The sequence below is a fragment of the Pipistrellus hanaki genome (genome assembly GCF_964339955.1).
Source record: "Pipistrellus hanaki genome assembly, chromosome: 3".
Lineage (NCBI taxonomy): Eukaryota > Metazoa > Chordata > Mammalia > Chiroptera > Vespertilionidae > Pipistrellus > Pipistrellus hanaki.
Window position 1 is genome coordinate 148,407,838 of NC_140505.1, and position 17,042 is coordinate 148,424,879.

General features: G+C 40.5%; 1 protein-coding gene across 1 annotated transcript in view; it reads right to left on the minus strand.

Moving 5' to 3' along the window:
- TMEM117 (transmembrane protein 117) overlaps positions 1 to 16,841 on the minus strand; it is a 426,011-nt gene extending 409,170 nt beyond the window's left edge. Inside the window, exons 1-2 of the mRNA XM_084876659.1 lie at positions 16,539 to 16,841; positions 5,983 to 6,287 (exon numbers count right to left, since the gene is read on the minus strand). Coding sequence (XP_084732785.1) covers positions 5,983 to 6,259 — 277 coding nt within the window. The 5' untranslated portion in view covers positions 6,260 to 6,287; positions 16,539 to 16,841. The remainder of the gene's footprint in view (positions 1 to 5,982; positions 6,288 to 16,538) is intronic.
- Positions 16,842 to 17,042: the final 201 nt, after the last annotated feature.

Here is a 17,042-nt window from a genome sequence, read left to right on the forward strand (position 1 = left end):
CCAAATGAATTCAGGTTTGGCCAGGTGTTGCCAACAGATCAGTTAAGAGATCAGAGTCTTTTGGATTTCAAAATTTCACAACCTGGATAATGGGCCCAGGCTTGACTATAAGCAACATTTCATATATATCTTTGGTTCCCCCAAGATATCAGCTGCATAGAAATCATGATTCTGAATTAATCTGAAAAGTAATCATATTATTTTAAATGTTAGAATACATATACTTATATGTGAATAAGGGGTTAAGTTTTTCTTAAAGTTTTCTTTTCAAGGCCTATACGAAGTAATTGGGGAGGTAACTCAGCTGTGAACCCAGCAAGCAGGACCTATAAGCATTGTCAGACCAACCCACCAGGAGTCAATGCATCATCTCATCAACAAAATCTCATCGCCTGACAATAGCTATTCTCTACAGACCCAGGCCTACACACAGCTACATTCCTCACCCTAGCTCCTTCCCCTTTATAATCCTTCCCCTACACTTTGCTAAAAGGCAAGATTTAATGCTTATAAGCACCCTATTTTAATTAGACTAAGTATTGCTGTCATTATAATTCTTTTTCTTTTTTTATAGTCCACAAAATCAGAACTTGAGCAGTAAACACACTTTGCAGACCCCAATATTCCAAAGCAGAAAGTTCACCACCTCCCTCTGTATACTGCAGCCAGCAAAACAAAAAGGGGGGAAGATGTGAGAAAGCATGGGACTTAGTTGGAAAGTTTGTAAGGAGGAATCTCCAAATTGGGGAACCTTGTGGAAGATGGCAGCCCCTACCTTGACTTTTCCAAACAAGTCTGAGCCCCCGGGTGTTTTACTGGAATCTTTATATTTACACTTTAAAGCATCCTTACTTAAAGGACATTACAGATGTATGTGTCTTCTCAAGGATTCTTACCCTGATGATAGTGTCTAATAGTTAATTTTAGTTCAAGCCGTTGTTACAATAAAAGCCTAAGGAGGCAGGTGAACCAGGATGTTTGGTCCCTATAGCCAAGCAGCCCTTTAGTCCTCTTTTTCACAGAAACATATGTCAGAGTAATCCATTCATCCATTGCTCAGGATCTGCTGGTCAGTCCCAGCACATATGATCCTAAATTATTTTCAACATTTATGAAATTTAGGATTTGTGACCAGTCTGAAATCATAAAAGTTTAGTGCTAATATGCAGGAAAACTAATTCTCTTGTATTATCCCAATCATAAAGTGAATGGGAGAGAGAGAGAATTTAAAATGCACTTAATAATTTCTGACTCTGATAACATGTAATTTCCAATTTGCAAGAGTCACTATTTTAATTTGGTACAATTCCTCCTACAAGTTACAGACCATGAGAGTTTCATGTTGTTCACTAAAATAGCCACAACATTGTAATGTTTGTCACATTAAAAGATAAAAGTCATAACCAATGAAGCTGAATTAAATTATGTGCTCACAGAACATTTGCTCTTCCTCATTTTTTAAATATAATTTTATTGATTTCAGAAATAAAGGGAGAGGGCGAGAGAAAGAGAAATATCAATGATCAGAGAGAGTTTTTGATTGGATGAAGCGAGCGAATGCCTGCTTAAAATTGGCGACATTGTATTGTCCTTTTGGAATCTTTTAAGAAGAGACTATCCATCATAAAATAAACAAGGGAAGATTCACAAGTTAATTACATGAAAGGGGTAGTGGCATTCTATTTAATATTTTTATTTGGCATTTCATAAGAGAATGACAAAAAATAACTATTTAACTGATCTCACAAAATTATTGTTTATTTTGTAAACCATTCCAATTTTTACTAACAAAAATGTCTGTGCTTGCAATTAACAACCCCTCCTCTAAACATACATACCCCATCATCACCATCAACTACCACAAGCTTATGTGAACAAATGGATAAAGGTTTAAATATGGCCTTTAAAAAAAATGAATTGTGTGTAAGTGCTAATGATTTGGGAACAAAGAAGAAAACATTTGTCACATTCCAAGCCAATAAGAACAACGAGTATGATTGCATTAAATTTTGGATTCTTTTCCACAATGTTGCATGGATGCCAGTTCCAGAGTCCCCTGATGTACTTGATGTACTTTCTTTGGTGCATGTGGACAAAAGTGGAAGCCAGGGGGATGACAACAGATAGAAGGAAGTTAAAGAGTGCATCCCAGAGGGCATAATGCTTGAACTTGGATGTGAAAGGAAAAGAGAAATTCACCAACTTAACATGGAGGGGATCAGCATGATGGAATGGGATGGCACACATGCAAAGAAAGGCAAGAAGCATGCAAGACTATTTCTGAGCAGCCGGGGTCTCTCCTCTTGTCCTCTCCAAGGTCACTACTTCTACCTGTGTCCTAAGTCACAGACCAAAGAAGCCTTCAGAGATGCTGTCTTTCTTCTATATCTTTGTCTACACTTCAATCTAGCTTCTTTCCCACAGGTTGGAGAATCAGCACATAATTCTGCATAGTATAGAATGTCAAGGGATCAGGTCTGAAGTCAAGCAGGCGTAGATCATAATGAGCTTTGAATATCAATCAAAGGACTTTTCCTTAAGACTTTATTCTGTAAGTCACAGGAGACATTTAGCCATGTAGAAAAATTATTTTTGGTAGCAAAATCAAAATGAATTATGAAGGAGAGAATTCTTAGAAGCATATGACTGCTTTTGAGTGAAGGAAGAAAGAATGGCCATAAAGGAAGGTGAAGGGAGATAACAGGAGTAGACAAGTTTCAAGTTTATTAGAAAATTCAATCAGGAGTCCAGTTACCTACTTGTCATCAAAATCTGCAAAAGGTTATCATCCCTTCTCTAATACCCCAAATAATTTTGTAGATTTTTAGTAAGAAAAAAAAATAGAAGGAAACTGCCATATTGCTGTCTAGCTGGTGTGGCTCTGATGGTTGAGCATCAACCTATGAACTATAAGGTCACAGTTCAATTCCCAATCAGGGCACATGCCTGGGTTGTAGGCTCAATCCCCATAGCATGCATGCAAAAGACAACTGATAGATGATTCTTTCTCATTGTTGATGTTTCTCCCTCTTCTCTCCCTTCCTCTCTGAAATCAATAAAAATATATTTTAAAAGAAATTGCCATACTGCCAAATACAAATGATAAAGCTGACTGTATAATATTATCTTCCCCATATTAAGCAAAATTAAATTTAAAAAAGATACACTTTTACCCTATTTTAAAATCATTTGTATTCAATATACCACTTGAAATCTAGAGTGAATTATTTATTCCAACAGGAGAATTACAAAGTAAGTTATAACTAAAATGTGATTTTTGTATAGGAGGTAAGACTTTGCAATGGCATAACTTAAAATGTAGCAATTACAAAACCAAATGATCTGCTCTTATTATTAATACCATAACTATGATTCTCAATTCATCTTTAATATAGGCAGAAAGCTTTGGTCTAAGTTCACCTTAACTTTCTACACTGAGTAAATTTCCTGAATGGATTACAAACATATCCAGCCATCACTTGTAAGGGATATCTATTGTTTTGTCTGCCCAGCACCCTCCACCCATTTTTGCTGATCCATTGCCTCCTCCCCTGCCCCGCACCCCATTTTAAATCTCTTCTATCCATATGATTACTACTCAGGATACCATACTTATTCAATGTTTGGTGGAAGGCCCAACTAATACCCAGTTCCTAGATATCCTTTGTATCAATGGCCTGTCTCTCCACTCCAGCACCCAGTCTCTAAAGATTCCCTAGTTGGAAATCCTCACAACAAATAGCTGTAATTATGTTAGCATATGAACTTTAACCACACCCATCAATTCTTTCCCTTTTCCTACTTTCATTTTACCTGTTCGATTTCATCCAAATCTTCAGGCTCTTGTTCACTCCCCCCAGACTATCATCTTCCCCACCTCCTTTCCACATCCAACCAGATCCCCTATTAATCAAATCAATAACTCTTTTATTAAAACTCTCCATTTATGTTCCATCCTTTGTTTCCAATACCACAAGCCAGACGGGTCCCCACCCAGATGAATCACTCTCAACTTCTGCTCCAGGTGGCAGAGCTCTCATAGAGAACACTCTCAGCACTTCAGACGGATGCCATTCAACCCTCTCCACATCCATCTTCAGCTCTTCCTTCTTCACAGAGAAGTAGAAATTACCAGATGGCAGCACATTCACCCTCTCTGCTCCTCCACTTCAAACAGACCCATTCGAGTACCAGCTTTCACTTCATTTATGACTATTTCTGAGGAACAGGAGTCTCTCTTCCTGGCCTCTGAAGGCCACTATTTCTAGCTGTGTCCTAAGTCACAAACCAAAGAAACCTTCAGAGATGCTATCTTTCTTCCATATCCTCACCTGCACTTCAGTCTACTAGCTCCTTCCCTTACAACAACAAGCAGATCCATCAATCTTACTCCTCAAATAAAATCACCAACAAAACCAATGACAAAAATCTACCATTGGTCCTTCTATTTTTCAAATATATATATATATATACTTTTATTGATTTCAGACAGGAAGGGAGAGGGAGAGAAAGACAGAAACATCAATGAGAGACAATCATCAATTGGCTACCTCCTGCATGTCCCCCATTGAGGATGGAGTCTGCAACCAGGGCATGTGCCCTTGACCAGAATCGAACCTAAAACCCTTCAGTTCACAAGCTGACACTGTATCCACTGAGCCAAACCGGTTAGGGCGGGCCTTCCATTTTTAGCCACTTCCCATTTCTCATTTTCTTCTTCCATTTCTTCATCAAACTCCTTAAAACTATGTACATATATAATAAATAGACAATCTGTATATTTCATACATTTATGTAATAGAACCAGATGGCAATAGTTTGCGGAGAAAGTTGAGATTGAAAGGAATATATATGTAATATTACATGTGACTATATATGTATGTACATAGTTTGTTCATTCATTATTTAAATCATTGCCATCTGTTTCTAACCAAACTGCTAGACTGAAAACTCTCACAATAAGTCACCTATGATCTTATAAGTGCTAAATTCAAAGCTCTATTACCAAGTTCTCTTCCGAAGTGGCCAAGCAGCATTTAAAACTTTATTCCCCACAGCACTTACCACCCCTTTATGGTAAAGGTTAGAAATTTACTTGCTTAGTGACTTTCTCCTGTAGGATATACATTTTTATGTGGGCAGATATCTTACCTTTTTTATTCACTTCCTGGAATAGTGCCTGGTATGTAATAAGTGATCAATGAATATTGGTGAGATAAATATTGCCCATCCCCTGGCCAAAATGCATTAGGCCATAGGTGGAAACCATACTCAAACTTGTCAATGTGAGCTGTTTCCCTGAATGTTTAAACTTGGAATCAAGAGAGTCAAGCCAGTCTTTCTGTGTGAATGTAAAATGATCTTCAGTGTGAATGCAGAGAATAAAGCAGATTGATAGAGGAGTCAAGACAAAGAACACCTGACAGAATTCAAGCCCCTGGTTCCATTTATCCAAATTATCAAAGTAAATCCTATCCCTCATCTCGGTGAAACAACCCAAAATCCTTATAGTGAATTATCTTTTGATCTTGAACTAATTTAGTCTCTTTTTCTGTTGCTTAGCACCGAGAGATTTCTTACTTATATACTGTTCTGTAGTTGAATAAGCTCAAAATAAGCATCCTAAAGCCAATTTTTATTTATTTACCACATCATACTTAAGTACTGTTTATGGGGGAAATGGTTATTTTCATCTATTCCTAAACAAGATTACATAAATGTTCATTTTTTTTTTTCTAAAGCCATTTTTTTTTAAATGAAGTCTGGTACTTCATGATAATTTCCCTTAGGCCATATCAAACAAAATAAACCATTAAACAGAGAGTAGCTAAAGAGCCTAGCTATAACAGTGCATACCAAATTACTGGTAAGGCTAGGGAGCGATCGGAAATGCATCTTAAGTTTTACATTTAGAAATAACAAAGCTCTCCTTTGGAGAATAGAAACTGAATAATTGCAGCATTATAGCTCATGGGTACTTACCGAACAAACGCTGGTGGAACAGAAACTTGCCAGCTATTAGTCCTGTGAGAATGGCAAGTAGCCATAGTAGCACCTTCAGGAGCCTCCAGCTAACTCCTCTGGGGTATTTATTGGTTACAAATGAAAAACAGTTCCCAACAACAATAACATTGGCTTCTGTTTGGCTATGAGAAACAGGGTCCTCCGCAAATATTAAGAAGTTAAAGAAGATCACCAAGTAAGCCACAATCAGGCGAGACCAGGGGTGCTGGAAATAGTAACGGAAGTCTTTACCCATCCTTCAAAACTTGAATTCCGTCGTTTACCTGGATAAGAAAAGATACATAGCGTTAGAGCAGAAAAACAAACAGTCTCTCTTCCTGTTATATGTTCACATTTATAATGGCTCAATAAAGAGTTCTTCAGAAAAAGATGATACCTGTTCCTTACAGCACCAAGGCAAGTCTGAGATTGAGGCAAGTAAATATTGTGCCTTCCCTGTCATCTAATAATGCCTATGGCCATAGGTGGATTTGGGAAAGAAAAAATAAAAGAGTAAGAGGAGAGGGAGGGATAAGAGAAGACAGAACACTTAGGATCAAAATTAGGATAATGACTGAGATGACATGTGGCAGTCACCTCAGGAGGAATCACAGAGCAAAATAACAACACAATGCAATACTTTTCCTGTCTTAGATTATTTTTGATACTGTTATAATCCAGACTTGCTTAAAAATTAAAGCAATGTAGAAGTTAACTGAGCATGTATTCTTCTACCCTAATCCCTCTCTCCAGAGTGACAATCCCTGATAATTTGGTGGATATACTTTCAGATCTTTTTTACTTATTTTATTTATTTTTTATTAAATTCTTATCTGTGTACATATTTTAACATTGCCCCCCCTCCCATACATACCCTCCCTCCCCAGAGTTTTGTGTCCATTGGTTGTACTTATATGCATGTATACAAGTCCTTCGGTTGATCTCTTATCTCCCGCAGATCTCCCTACCCTCCCCGCTGTAATTTTACAGTCTGCTTGTTGCTTTACTGTCTTTATATCTGACTTTTGGTTCGTCAGTTTATAATGTTTTTTAATATCCATAAATGAGTGAGGTCATGTGGTATTTCTCTTTCATTGACTGGCTTATTTCACTCAGCATGATGTTCTCTAGTTCTATCCAGGTTGCTGCAAATGATGAGAACTTTTTTTAAACATTGACGAATATACATATGTGTATAGACTTTTATAAACAGTGTTCACATCCTAGTTGTCAATTTCAACACAGTAAGTTTTGTGAAATAGCTCAGTCTGTGGTAGAATAGTTGCACTTAGGAGGGAATGGGCAACTTTTTTTGTAGGAAGGAAGTAAGGAGAAAAAAAGATTTCACAGAGGAGTACAAACCCAAGTTCAAGATTGGAAAGTTAGCATAATTTCTTTCCCCAAGTAATGAAGGCAAGAATGCTCGATCTAGACATATGCAAAGGTGTAGAGGCCATGCAAAACAGTTAACATGGCCAAAACCAGTTTGGCTCAGTGGATAGAGCGTAGGCACATCCCCAATAGAGGATGTGCAAGAGGCAGCTAATCAATGTTTCTCTCTCATTGATGTTTCTAACTATCTCTCTCTTCCTCTCTGTTAAAAAAAAAAAAAAAAAAAAAATCTAACATACCTACGTGGTGATCCTAACCTGGATGTACATTGGAAATGGAGAAACTTCCTTAAAATTCTGATGTCCAGCTCACACAGTGTTGCTCAGTGGTTGAGCATCAACACATGAACCAGAGGCCATGGTTCAATTCCTGGTCAGGGCACATGCCCAAGTTGTGGGCACAATCCCTAGCAGGGGGCATGCAAGAGGCAATTGTTGGATGATTCTCTCTGATCATTGATATTTCTATCTCTCACTCTCCCTTCCTCTCTCCCTAAAATCAATTTAAAAAATATATCTAAAATTCTGATTTCCAGATCCTACCTTAGCTTCTCTTTCCTTTTTGGGAGCCAACCTACACACACACATACACACACACACACACACACACACACACACATTAAGCCTTCTAGATCCACTAGGACTGTGGCTGGGTGATTTTGCCTAATTCTGGGGTTCTGGAGTTCCATTTTGGTAAGCCTATCTGGTACTCAGTCTAAGCTGTATTTCCCTTTTCCCCCCAATAATAAAGCTGATTAAGCCCAGGATAAAAACAATAATAATAAAGAAAAGATTGCACCACAATCTGCCAATTCTTTTTTCTTCCTTCTCAATGTATCTAGAACTGAGAGAGAAAAGAGGGACTCTTACAAAGCCTACAGTATGTGACATCCAGCCTCCGTGTTGGCTGTCTGCATGCATTGTTATTTCATTTTCCTCTGAACAACCTCTGAAATAGGCATCACTTTGTTTGCAGGCAGGGAACTGAAGCTCACACAGATTATGTAACTTCCAGAAGTCATCCAGCAGGAGAGCTCTGATTTGAGCCTCTGGAGTCTGACCCCAAGTCCTGGTCTCCAGCCCCTGCCAGCAGCCAGATCAGCCCCAGGCGTTTTCCCAGCCTAGGGCCCAGCCCCAGGGATGTCATCCCCCAAATACCTTCTGGAGACACATTCTGCTCTAGAGATGATTCTATTAGCTCTGCCATATAATACATTCTTCTCTAGCACAGGGAAAATTTATATGTGTACATGGCTAAAAGTACAAAGATCAAGCTACACCTAAAGTAACTCTAAGTCAACGGAAGACCTAAGAATAGGCTCCAAGGCTCCCAAATCCAATATTCTAGGCTGACGAATGTCAATTAAACCCACAATTTCAGTTAATGAAGACTTAAGTATTTTAGAAAAGCAACGTAAACACAAAAGGAATGACCATAAAATTCAGCAAAACAGTCACTGTGCCTTGGTTTCATCAAACTTGTAAGCCATTGCAAGTCCTTTGTGACCTGTGTGTCTTCTCTGAAATATCTGTCCCCAGGGGCTGCGGCTCAGACACTTAGGAATGGTGACAATCACAAGTTTCTTTCTTTTCTTTTCTTTTTTTTTAATGTAAAATTCATCACCCACTGCAGCAGCAGAGACCTGCATAGTTCTCACACTGAAAAGAGCAGAGAAGGCAACAAAAAACAAAAATGATCACTAAGTCACATGTTTTCATGACATTCAATGGGTAAGAATGACAAATGGGTAAATATCAACCCGCTTGCATGCAACATCTCTGGAAATGTCCAGAGACCACCATTACAAAGACTATACTGAAATCATCTCAAAGCCAATGAGTCTTGAAGCAGAAGTGATGCCGACCTGCCATCAGAACTGGATAAGGGTATCATTTAAGAGGTATCTCTGTGGCTTCTCTAACCAATGAGAAATTCTGTTGTAGTTGCACCAACCCCTCCCCCCTCCCTCTACCTACATGCAATCAAAGCAGCAGAATTCAGAATACTGAATACATATGGCCTTGGTTCTTTTTTAAATAATACATATGCTTATTTTACAGTTGCTTTTAACTTCAGAATCTTGCTTTGTGGGCTATATTGTAATGTCTATATGTCCAAGTTGAATGAGAACACTTTAAAAAAATGTTGGAGATAGCTATTCCTCTCCAGTAATCATATTGTCTCAAGAGAGAGAACTACAGAATTAAGCAACAGACCAGCACTAGAAAGTGATTTTAATTCCTACTGGGATGCTATGAATGCTGGTATCATGCCCATGTTACAGGTAAGAAAACAAAGACTCAAATATCCAGGAAGCGGAAGAGCCAGCATATGAATCCAAATCCATTCCTAGCCCTTATTTTGTCTAATATACCTCAAAGCTGGGAGTGCTTCTCCCAATATAATATTTCCCATCACATTTACAGCTTATTCTTAATTTCCACTAACAGATTTAGTGACTTAAATACTAGCCAAATGAACACAGCTCTGTTATTGATCTGTTAGTCTTTTTATTTTATGCTAAGAATGGCTGGTATGTATTCGTGCCTCATACTCCAAAGCTGCAGTGATGTCTTCTACAGGGTCCCCAATTTCAAAATCTGCCTAGCTTGAATAAAACTTCTCGGATCCCCACTTCCTGATTTTATACACAAGGTTGCCTCAAGTTTGCCTCATTCTCTCAGCCCTATTTTCTAGTTCCTCGGGCTTCTGAGATCCAGGGTACCAAAACTCTTCTCTTCTCTCTTCCACAGCTCGCAAAAAGCATCTTTATGACCAACAAGATCACCTGGTGACTCTAACATTAATAATCTAGGATTAAGACTATTCAAATATACTATGCTACACAGTGCAGCGCAGCCAGCAAACCCTTTACATTCGTTTAAATCCAATTCTGGGCCCATGAATGAGCTTTTATCTTAGTTAAGTTTGCTTTGATCTTCGCTCTTATCATATCACGTTGAAGTGATCTGTTTATGTGTTTGTCTCCCTTCATGGATCATAAAGTCCTCAGGGAGGGAGCTGTTTACTTCCAGGACACAGCTCAATGCCAAACTCATAGTGACTCTCAATAAACACCTGCTGGAGGAGCTGAGTGGTACCCTCCAAAGGAGAAGCCCCCTCCTGGTTCAGGAGAGATGAGAAGGCAGAGCAACCTGCCCTTGGCTGACGTTATGGAAAGAAAAGAGCAGAGGAGCCCAAAGACTGCACCAATGACCTGTCCAATAGCAGCAGTGATGTGTCCCCACCCAACACCATCCCATTTTAACACCAGGCTCTGCATTATTATCACTATTACTAAGGCTGACATTTAGTGAGTACTTACCACTATGAGCTTTACAAACTAAATGTCATTTAAATTTCATAGCAGCTCAATGAAGAAAATACTCTTATTTTACAAATGTTAAGACCAAAACTTAAGAGTTCAGTAACTTGCACCAAAAAAACAAAAGGAATCTCTGCCAGAGTCGGAATTCAAATCCATGCCACCGGGCTTCAACACTATTTTACATGTTGGTTAAAAAGTGCCTGGTAATAAAACCATCTGGTAAAAGATACACAGTACTTCTAGGATAAATGAGCCTACTGTTACTATTCAAAATGACTGTGGTAGCACAATCAGAAAATACGGGAACCATATGACTGCCTACAGAATGGCTCAGATTGTTGTTCTTCTTTGAGTATCTGTATAAGTAGTGGAGCTGAGCTGATCTGATTGTCCTTTGGTCACGCATCACTGATGTTCACTCTGTGATTTTCCAAGGATGCTTATAGAAAACGCTGCATCTCTCAGCTCTCCACCATTTAATTCCCTTTTATAAGTGATGACATCTTGACGTACAGGACACTATCAATTCTTGGTAGCCTCTGTTTTCTCACATTATAACAGTGATTAAGATATTAGTAACTACAGGCTCAAACTTTAATATGCTGTCTGATAACCCACAGGCCTTCAGTCACCAGTTCCAAGTCTGGCGGTTCTAATATTTATATTTGATCTTAGAAATGCCACCCATTTTACTGCAAGCCAGTAGTTCACCTGGTATTACAGGCTAAGAATGGAGAGGAATTCAAAGAAAAATGGGAAAGGATGGGAAGTTACTTTGAGCAAAGGCATAGGAGAGAGAGTCTGGCACATGTATAGAGATGTATCAGTAGTTGTGTGTGGCTGGAATACAGAGTGCTTGGGATATCTTGTGAGAGTTAATGAAAATTTGGGGCCACTTGAAGGAAAATTGTACAAAAATGTTGTTTTCCAATTTACTCAATAGAGAATAGGGAATCAAATGTTTCAGAACAAAAGAGTGATATGCTTGATTAGAGCAGGGTTTGGGGAAGATTTCTCTGTCAACATGGAATGATCAATTGGTATGAGGCCTGATGAAAGTGGGGAAATAGTTTAGAGGTAACCCCAACAGTTAGAAGATGATCAGGTACCAGACCAAGGCAACATCAATGTCCTGACAATTATTGTAATAATTTGTTTCAATGAACCAAAGTACGAGGCCTTCCTTCCTTATGAGGGTCTTTATAAACAAATGAAGGACTTCAGAAGTGTGAACATCCTGTTTCCAACAGAGACCCTGGCTCATGAATAGGTTCTACACAATGACAGGTATGACCTAGATGGACTGAATCACTTATATTAAAAAATCACTTATATTAAAAAATATGTGTATGGGAAAGTCCCTGAAGAACAGATCAAATGTACAAAACAAGAAACACATTATCATTAATCAAATAAACCACACCCAAAGCGCAGCTCTGCTAGTGTGAGTCTCAGCATCAGGGAACACCCAATTAGGTCACAGGAAGAGAACATTGTCACTGTAGAACTCGATTATAGGATAAAATTAAAATCTCTTCAAATTTTTTGAAGCTTTTTGGTATGTATATCTAAAATTTCACCTGTAACCCCTATTAACTCTTATTAAAGGACTGTATGTACTCTGTGTCTGTGCTCTGCCAAAAGTGTGAACATTTCAGCACCTTGAATCCAATTTCTTTTAAAAATAATTTTTAAAAAGACTTCCTGTACTAAGGCCTGGCCAGCTTGCTCTGTGGTTAGAGCATCAGCCTGCAGACTGAAAGATCTGGGGTCTGATTTCTGGTCAAGGGCATGTACCTCAGTTGTAGGTTCCCAGATCTTGTAGGAGCGAGCATGGGAGGCGACCAATTAATGTGTCTCTCTCACATCAATGTTTCTCCCCCCCCCCCCCCCCCCCCCGCCCCACTCACCCTTCCTTCCACTCTCTCTAGAAATCAATTGAAAAAATATCCTCAGGTAAGAATTAAAAAAAAAAAAAAAGAAAGAAAGAAAGAAGAAGACTTCCCTTACTTTAATTTTACTTTTTAAGGTATGCATTTTGTGACATATACAGCTGTGTTTCAAACGGTGCCTAGTTTTATCATACAAAAAAACATTAAAGGCTATTTTCTTCAATTACCTAGTTGTAGTAGTCTACTAATGAGGTAAAGTTCATTGCAGTTAACAGAACATTTTTACAATCGTTTCATTTAATCCCTAATATATAATCATTTGTAAAATTGTACGTCAAAAGGAAAAATGGAGTTTTAAATTATTTATTATTATTTTCTTAAAAGGTAAATGTAGCCCACCTCTATAGCAGATTTTACCTGTTAGTGTTTTCAATGGCAAAAATCACACCATTAGATTGTCATTAGAATGATTCAAAAGAATTAGGAGCATCTGCTTTGCAGAAGGCAGCCTAATGTGGAGGGAGGAATATGGCCCAGCTCTGCCTGACTCGGCTTCTCCCTGGCAAATCCTTGGGCAAATCCCTTACCTCTTTGAGATTCCATTTCTTCATCAATAAAATCCTAACAAAAGTACTTTCTCCATAAGGTTGTAGTGATGACCAAAGGAGGCTTCATTTGTAAAGTGTCTGGTCACTTCCAGGAGTGACCCTGAAGTCACTACCCTGAAGACCATTGTTAAAACACGAGTGACTCCTGGTCATTTCCATTAGAAATGAGCATGACAATAACATCAACTATCTAGTCCATTTATTGTCTATATATGCTATTCTCAGTATTAAAGGATATTTAATACAACAACTCTACAAAGGATGAATATTACCCTAATTTTACAAATATTGAAACTAAGGCTCAAAAATCATATAGAGGAAGTGGTGAAGTCCAGATTTGTTAATTCATAATAACATTCGTTTGCTCAATACTTAGAATGTCTACTTGTGTGACAGGTACTGGCCTGTGCATGAGGATTACTAACAGACCACGCCCTGCTGCCTTGCCTGTTATTGTCTCATGTGGGACATTAAACAGAGAAAAATGAAATACTGTGTATTTTGTAAAGTTATAAGTTGGTGGAGAAAATTAAGCAGGACAAAGTTAATAGGGAGCATCAGGAGTAAGGGAAGTTGAAGAAGGCCTTGTTATAAGGTGACTTTTGAACAGAAATTCGAAACAGGGGTGGGAGGCAGGGAGATATCTGGGGAAAGAGTAATCTGGACAGAGGGGATAAAAAATTGCCAAGGCCTGTGCTGTGTGCATGATTAGTGCACGTAAGGAGCAGCCCGGGGTTGGTGTGATTGGCTAGGCTGTGGGTGCCTGGGAGTATGAAAGGAGATCGGTCTGGGAGGGAGCATAGGATTGCTATCCTGCCTGGAGGCCACACCGTGCACCTGGGCTCTCCTGCTGTGTGAAAGGGGAAGCAGGAGAGGGACACAATCCCACTGACCATGTGGGAAGAGCTACGCTGCCTGATGCCTGGAAACGCATCATCTCTGGGCACATTTGAAAGGACGGGCTGGCAAGATGGACCGATGGTCTGGATGGACTGATGGGCTGGACATGGACGTGGTCTGACAAAAGCCAGAATGGGATTGCCATTTCCTGAAATGGGAAATGCATTTTCTGAGATGAACACCTTTTGAAGCAGATACAGACAACATAATGCTAATTAACATGTGTAAGTTCTTTCTATGTGTTGGGCTCTTGGCAAGCACTTTTTGAGCATCGTCCCATTTAGTTCTTACACCAAACCTTTGGATATACCAGGGAAGAAATGGAGATGCAGAAAGGTGATAACCTGCCCAGGGTCACATAGCTACCAACTGGCAGAAATACATCCATATGACCCAAGGTCAATACTCTTAATACTGCTGGACTCCCTACACTGAGAAGTACAGAATACAAAATAAAGGATGATTGGGAAGGAAGCAGAAGTACTGGCAAGTAGTAAGTATTAGGTGATGGCTGGCACCTCTTAGGCACTCAATAAATATTTGCTAATGGATGAATCAATGAAAAATTCAATGTATGCATGGTGGTATAACAGACCAAGTTTGATGAGGAAAAAAACACTGAAGACTCCGTTAGAGAGAATAGACTCTGGGAAATGAATATTCAAGTCTTTAAAAAAGAGAAATGCCAGAAAACCAAAAATATATTTGCCTGGACAGCCCTATGGTAAGGAGAGACCTAAAACTAGTCCCTTGAATTGTTGGAAGAAAAAGCAGACATGAGGAGATGACACATAACATTTACATACTGCAAATGATTAATGCAGGTTATATCAATAGTAACAGAAGTAAACTCAGAACTCCTTACATTTAGTCCAACACAAGAGCCCACATGGCCTTTTAAATAAAAAGCAACCTTTTAAGTCAATCAATGAAACCACCATAAGTGGCTTAGATACCAGGATGGTGTTTGTGGTCTCCTTATTTGCAAGATCATATCCATAAATCACTCCCTAGATGTTCTCTTCACAGTTTACCTCGTTCTTACCCTGTAGTCCTTGGGATAACAAAACACTGAACCAATGCATGTTTTTCAAACAGAGAACCTGCTAGCAAGGTAAGACCTGGGATTCTCTTCTGACAAAGGCATTGCCAACTTTTCATTAAACTGGCAAAATATTTATGAGCCGTTTCACGTTATTATAAGTTGAAAAATAATCAGCAATGAATTTTTTTTAAATGTTTAGACCTCCTTTTCAGCAACATCTGTTTATGGCAAAGAATCTAAATACAATTCCAAAGAAAGTAAGAGTTAGTGAATAAAGTAAAATTCATTCATATCTAAAAAATTTTTGTAATGACTGACAATTTAAATAAAACAGACAAATACTGATTTCTGATCACAAAGATCAGATGGAGATGGGATGGGGATGGGAGTAAATACCTACATCAAAATCCACAATTTGAGTTACAAGGTTCATGACAAAAACTCGGTCTTTACAGTAACAACAAACCATGGCCTTTAAGAGGATTCTACTATTCTTTACATTCCATAAATTGGAAGGTTTTGTTTTCTGAAAACAAAACCCTGAAATCTTTCTAGAAGTCCTTCCATGAACTTCAAAACAATATGTCTTTTATAATCACATGTATTCAACATACTTTTCCTCAAAAAAATCTTCTGGTTCATGAGACTTGTTTCCACACACAAATACCAAAATAAGTATGTGGTGTTTACTATACCGTCACACCACACACACACACACACACACACTCAGTTTAGAATGAATAATGGCAGCCAAATTGTTACCACAATGGGTCAAACACACTTGTGGTCCCGTGGTATTTTCGAAAACGGGAATCTACAATTACCTTTATTGAGTTTTGATCACCTTAATAACACACCCAAACACTCAAGTGCTGTTGCTGTTGTTTTTCATGAGAACACCCATAACTGCAACCTGTTAATTTAACTAGTGATGATAGATAGCTAGATAGATAGCTAAATAGATAGCTAGGCAGACAGGCAGACAGGCGGACAGGCGGACAGGCGGACAGGCAGACAGGCAGATAGGGGGATAGGGCTTCTACTCAATCCCTATCCTGGGAACTAGTGAAGCGAGGAAAGTTCAAGGTCTGTCCTGACGTCCCTTACCCCCTGGAGCAGGAGTTTGAGGGTTACCCACCCACAGCCTTCCGCCCAGGAGTCTCCTCCGCCCCTGCTGGCCCCCTCCCAGACACCAGCCTGCCTCCAGCCGGCCAGCCGCGGGCCAGGGCGGAGAGACACAGGGGGCTCCGGGCCGGGCTCCCGGAGGAGGTTTCCGCATTCGCGGCCGGGACCGGGGGGCCGGGGCTGCGGGCCGCGGGCGGGGAGGCACCGGGGCGGGGGGCGCGCCGGGCGCCGGGCCGCGTACTCACCGAAGGGGCCGCGCGGGCTCGGGGCGCCGGAGAGCGGAGGGGGCACAGCGCCCGCGGCCTCGCTGGGGAGCGCGGCGAGACGGCCCGGCGGTGCTCCGCCGCCGCTGTCACCGCTATAAATACCGGCGCGGCCCACCCGCCGCCGCCTACGCCCGGCGCCCTCCGCACAGTCCGCGGGCCGCCGGCCGGGCAGCGGGAGCGCAAGGGCGACGGCGCCGGCAGGTGACCGCGGCGGCTCCAGCTGTGCGGCGGCCTCCGCAGCTGGAAGCACCGCTTCCCGCCGCCCCCGCCCTCCGCTCCCCTCCCTCCAGCCCGCGGGCCGTGCGCGCTCGGCCGACCTGCCTGGGCCTGGCCCGCTTCTGCAGAGCTGGCAGCTGCGGGCTGGGGGGGGGGGGGGGGGGGGGGGGGGGGGGGAGACGCTTTAGGACTGGGAGGGGGCGGGGGAGAGCTGTCCAAGTCTTCCTAGGGGAATGCACAGACTTCTTAAACCCACCATCCTGCAGG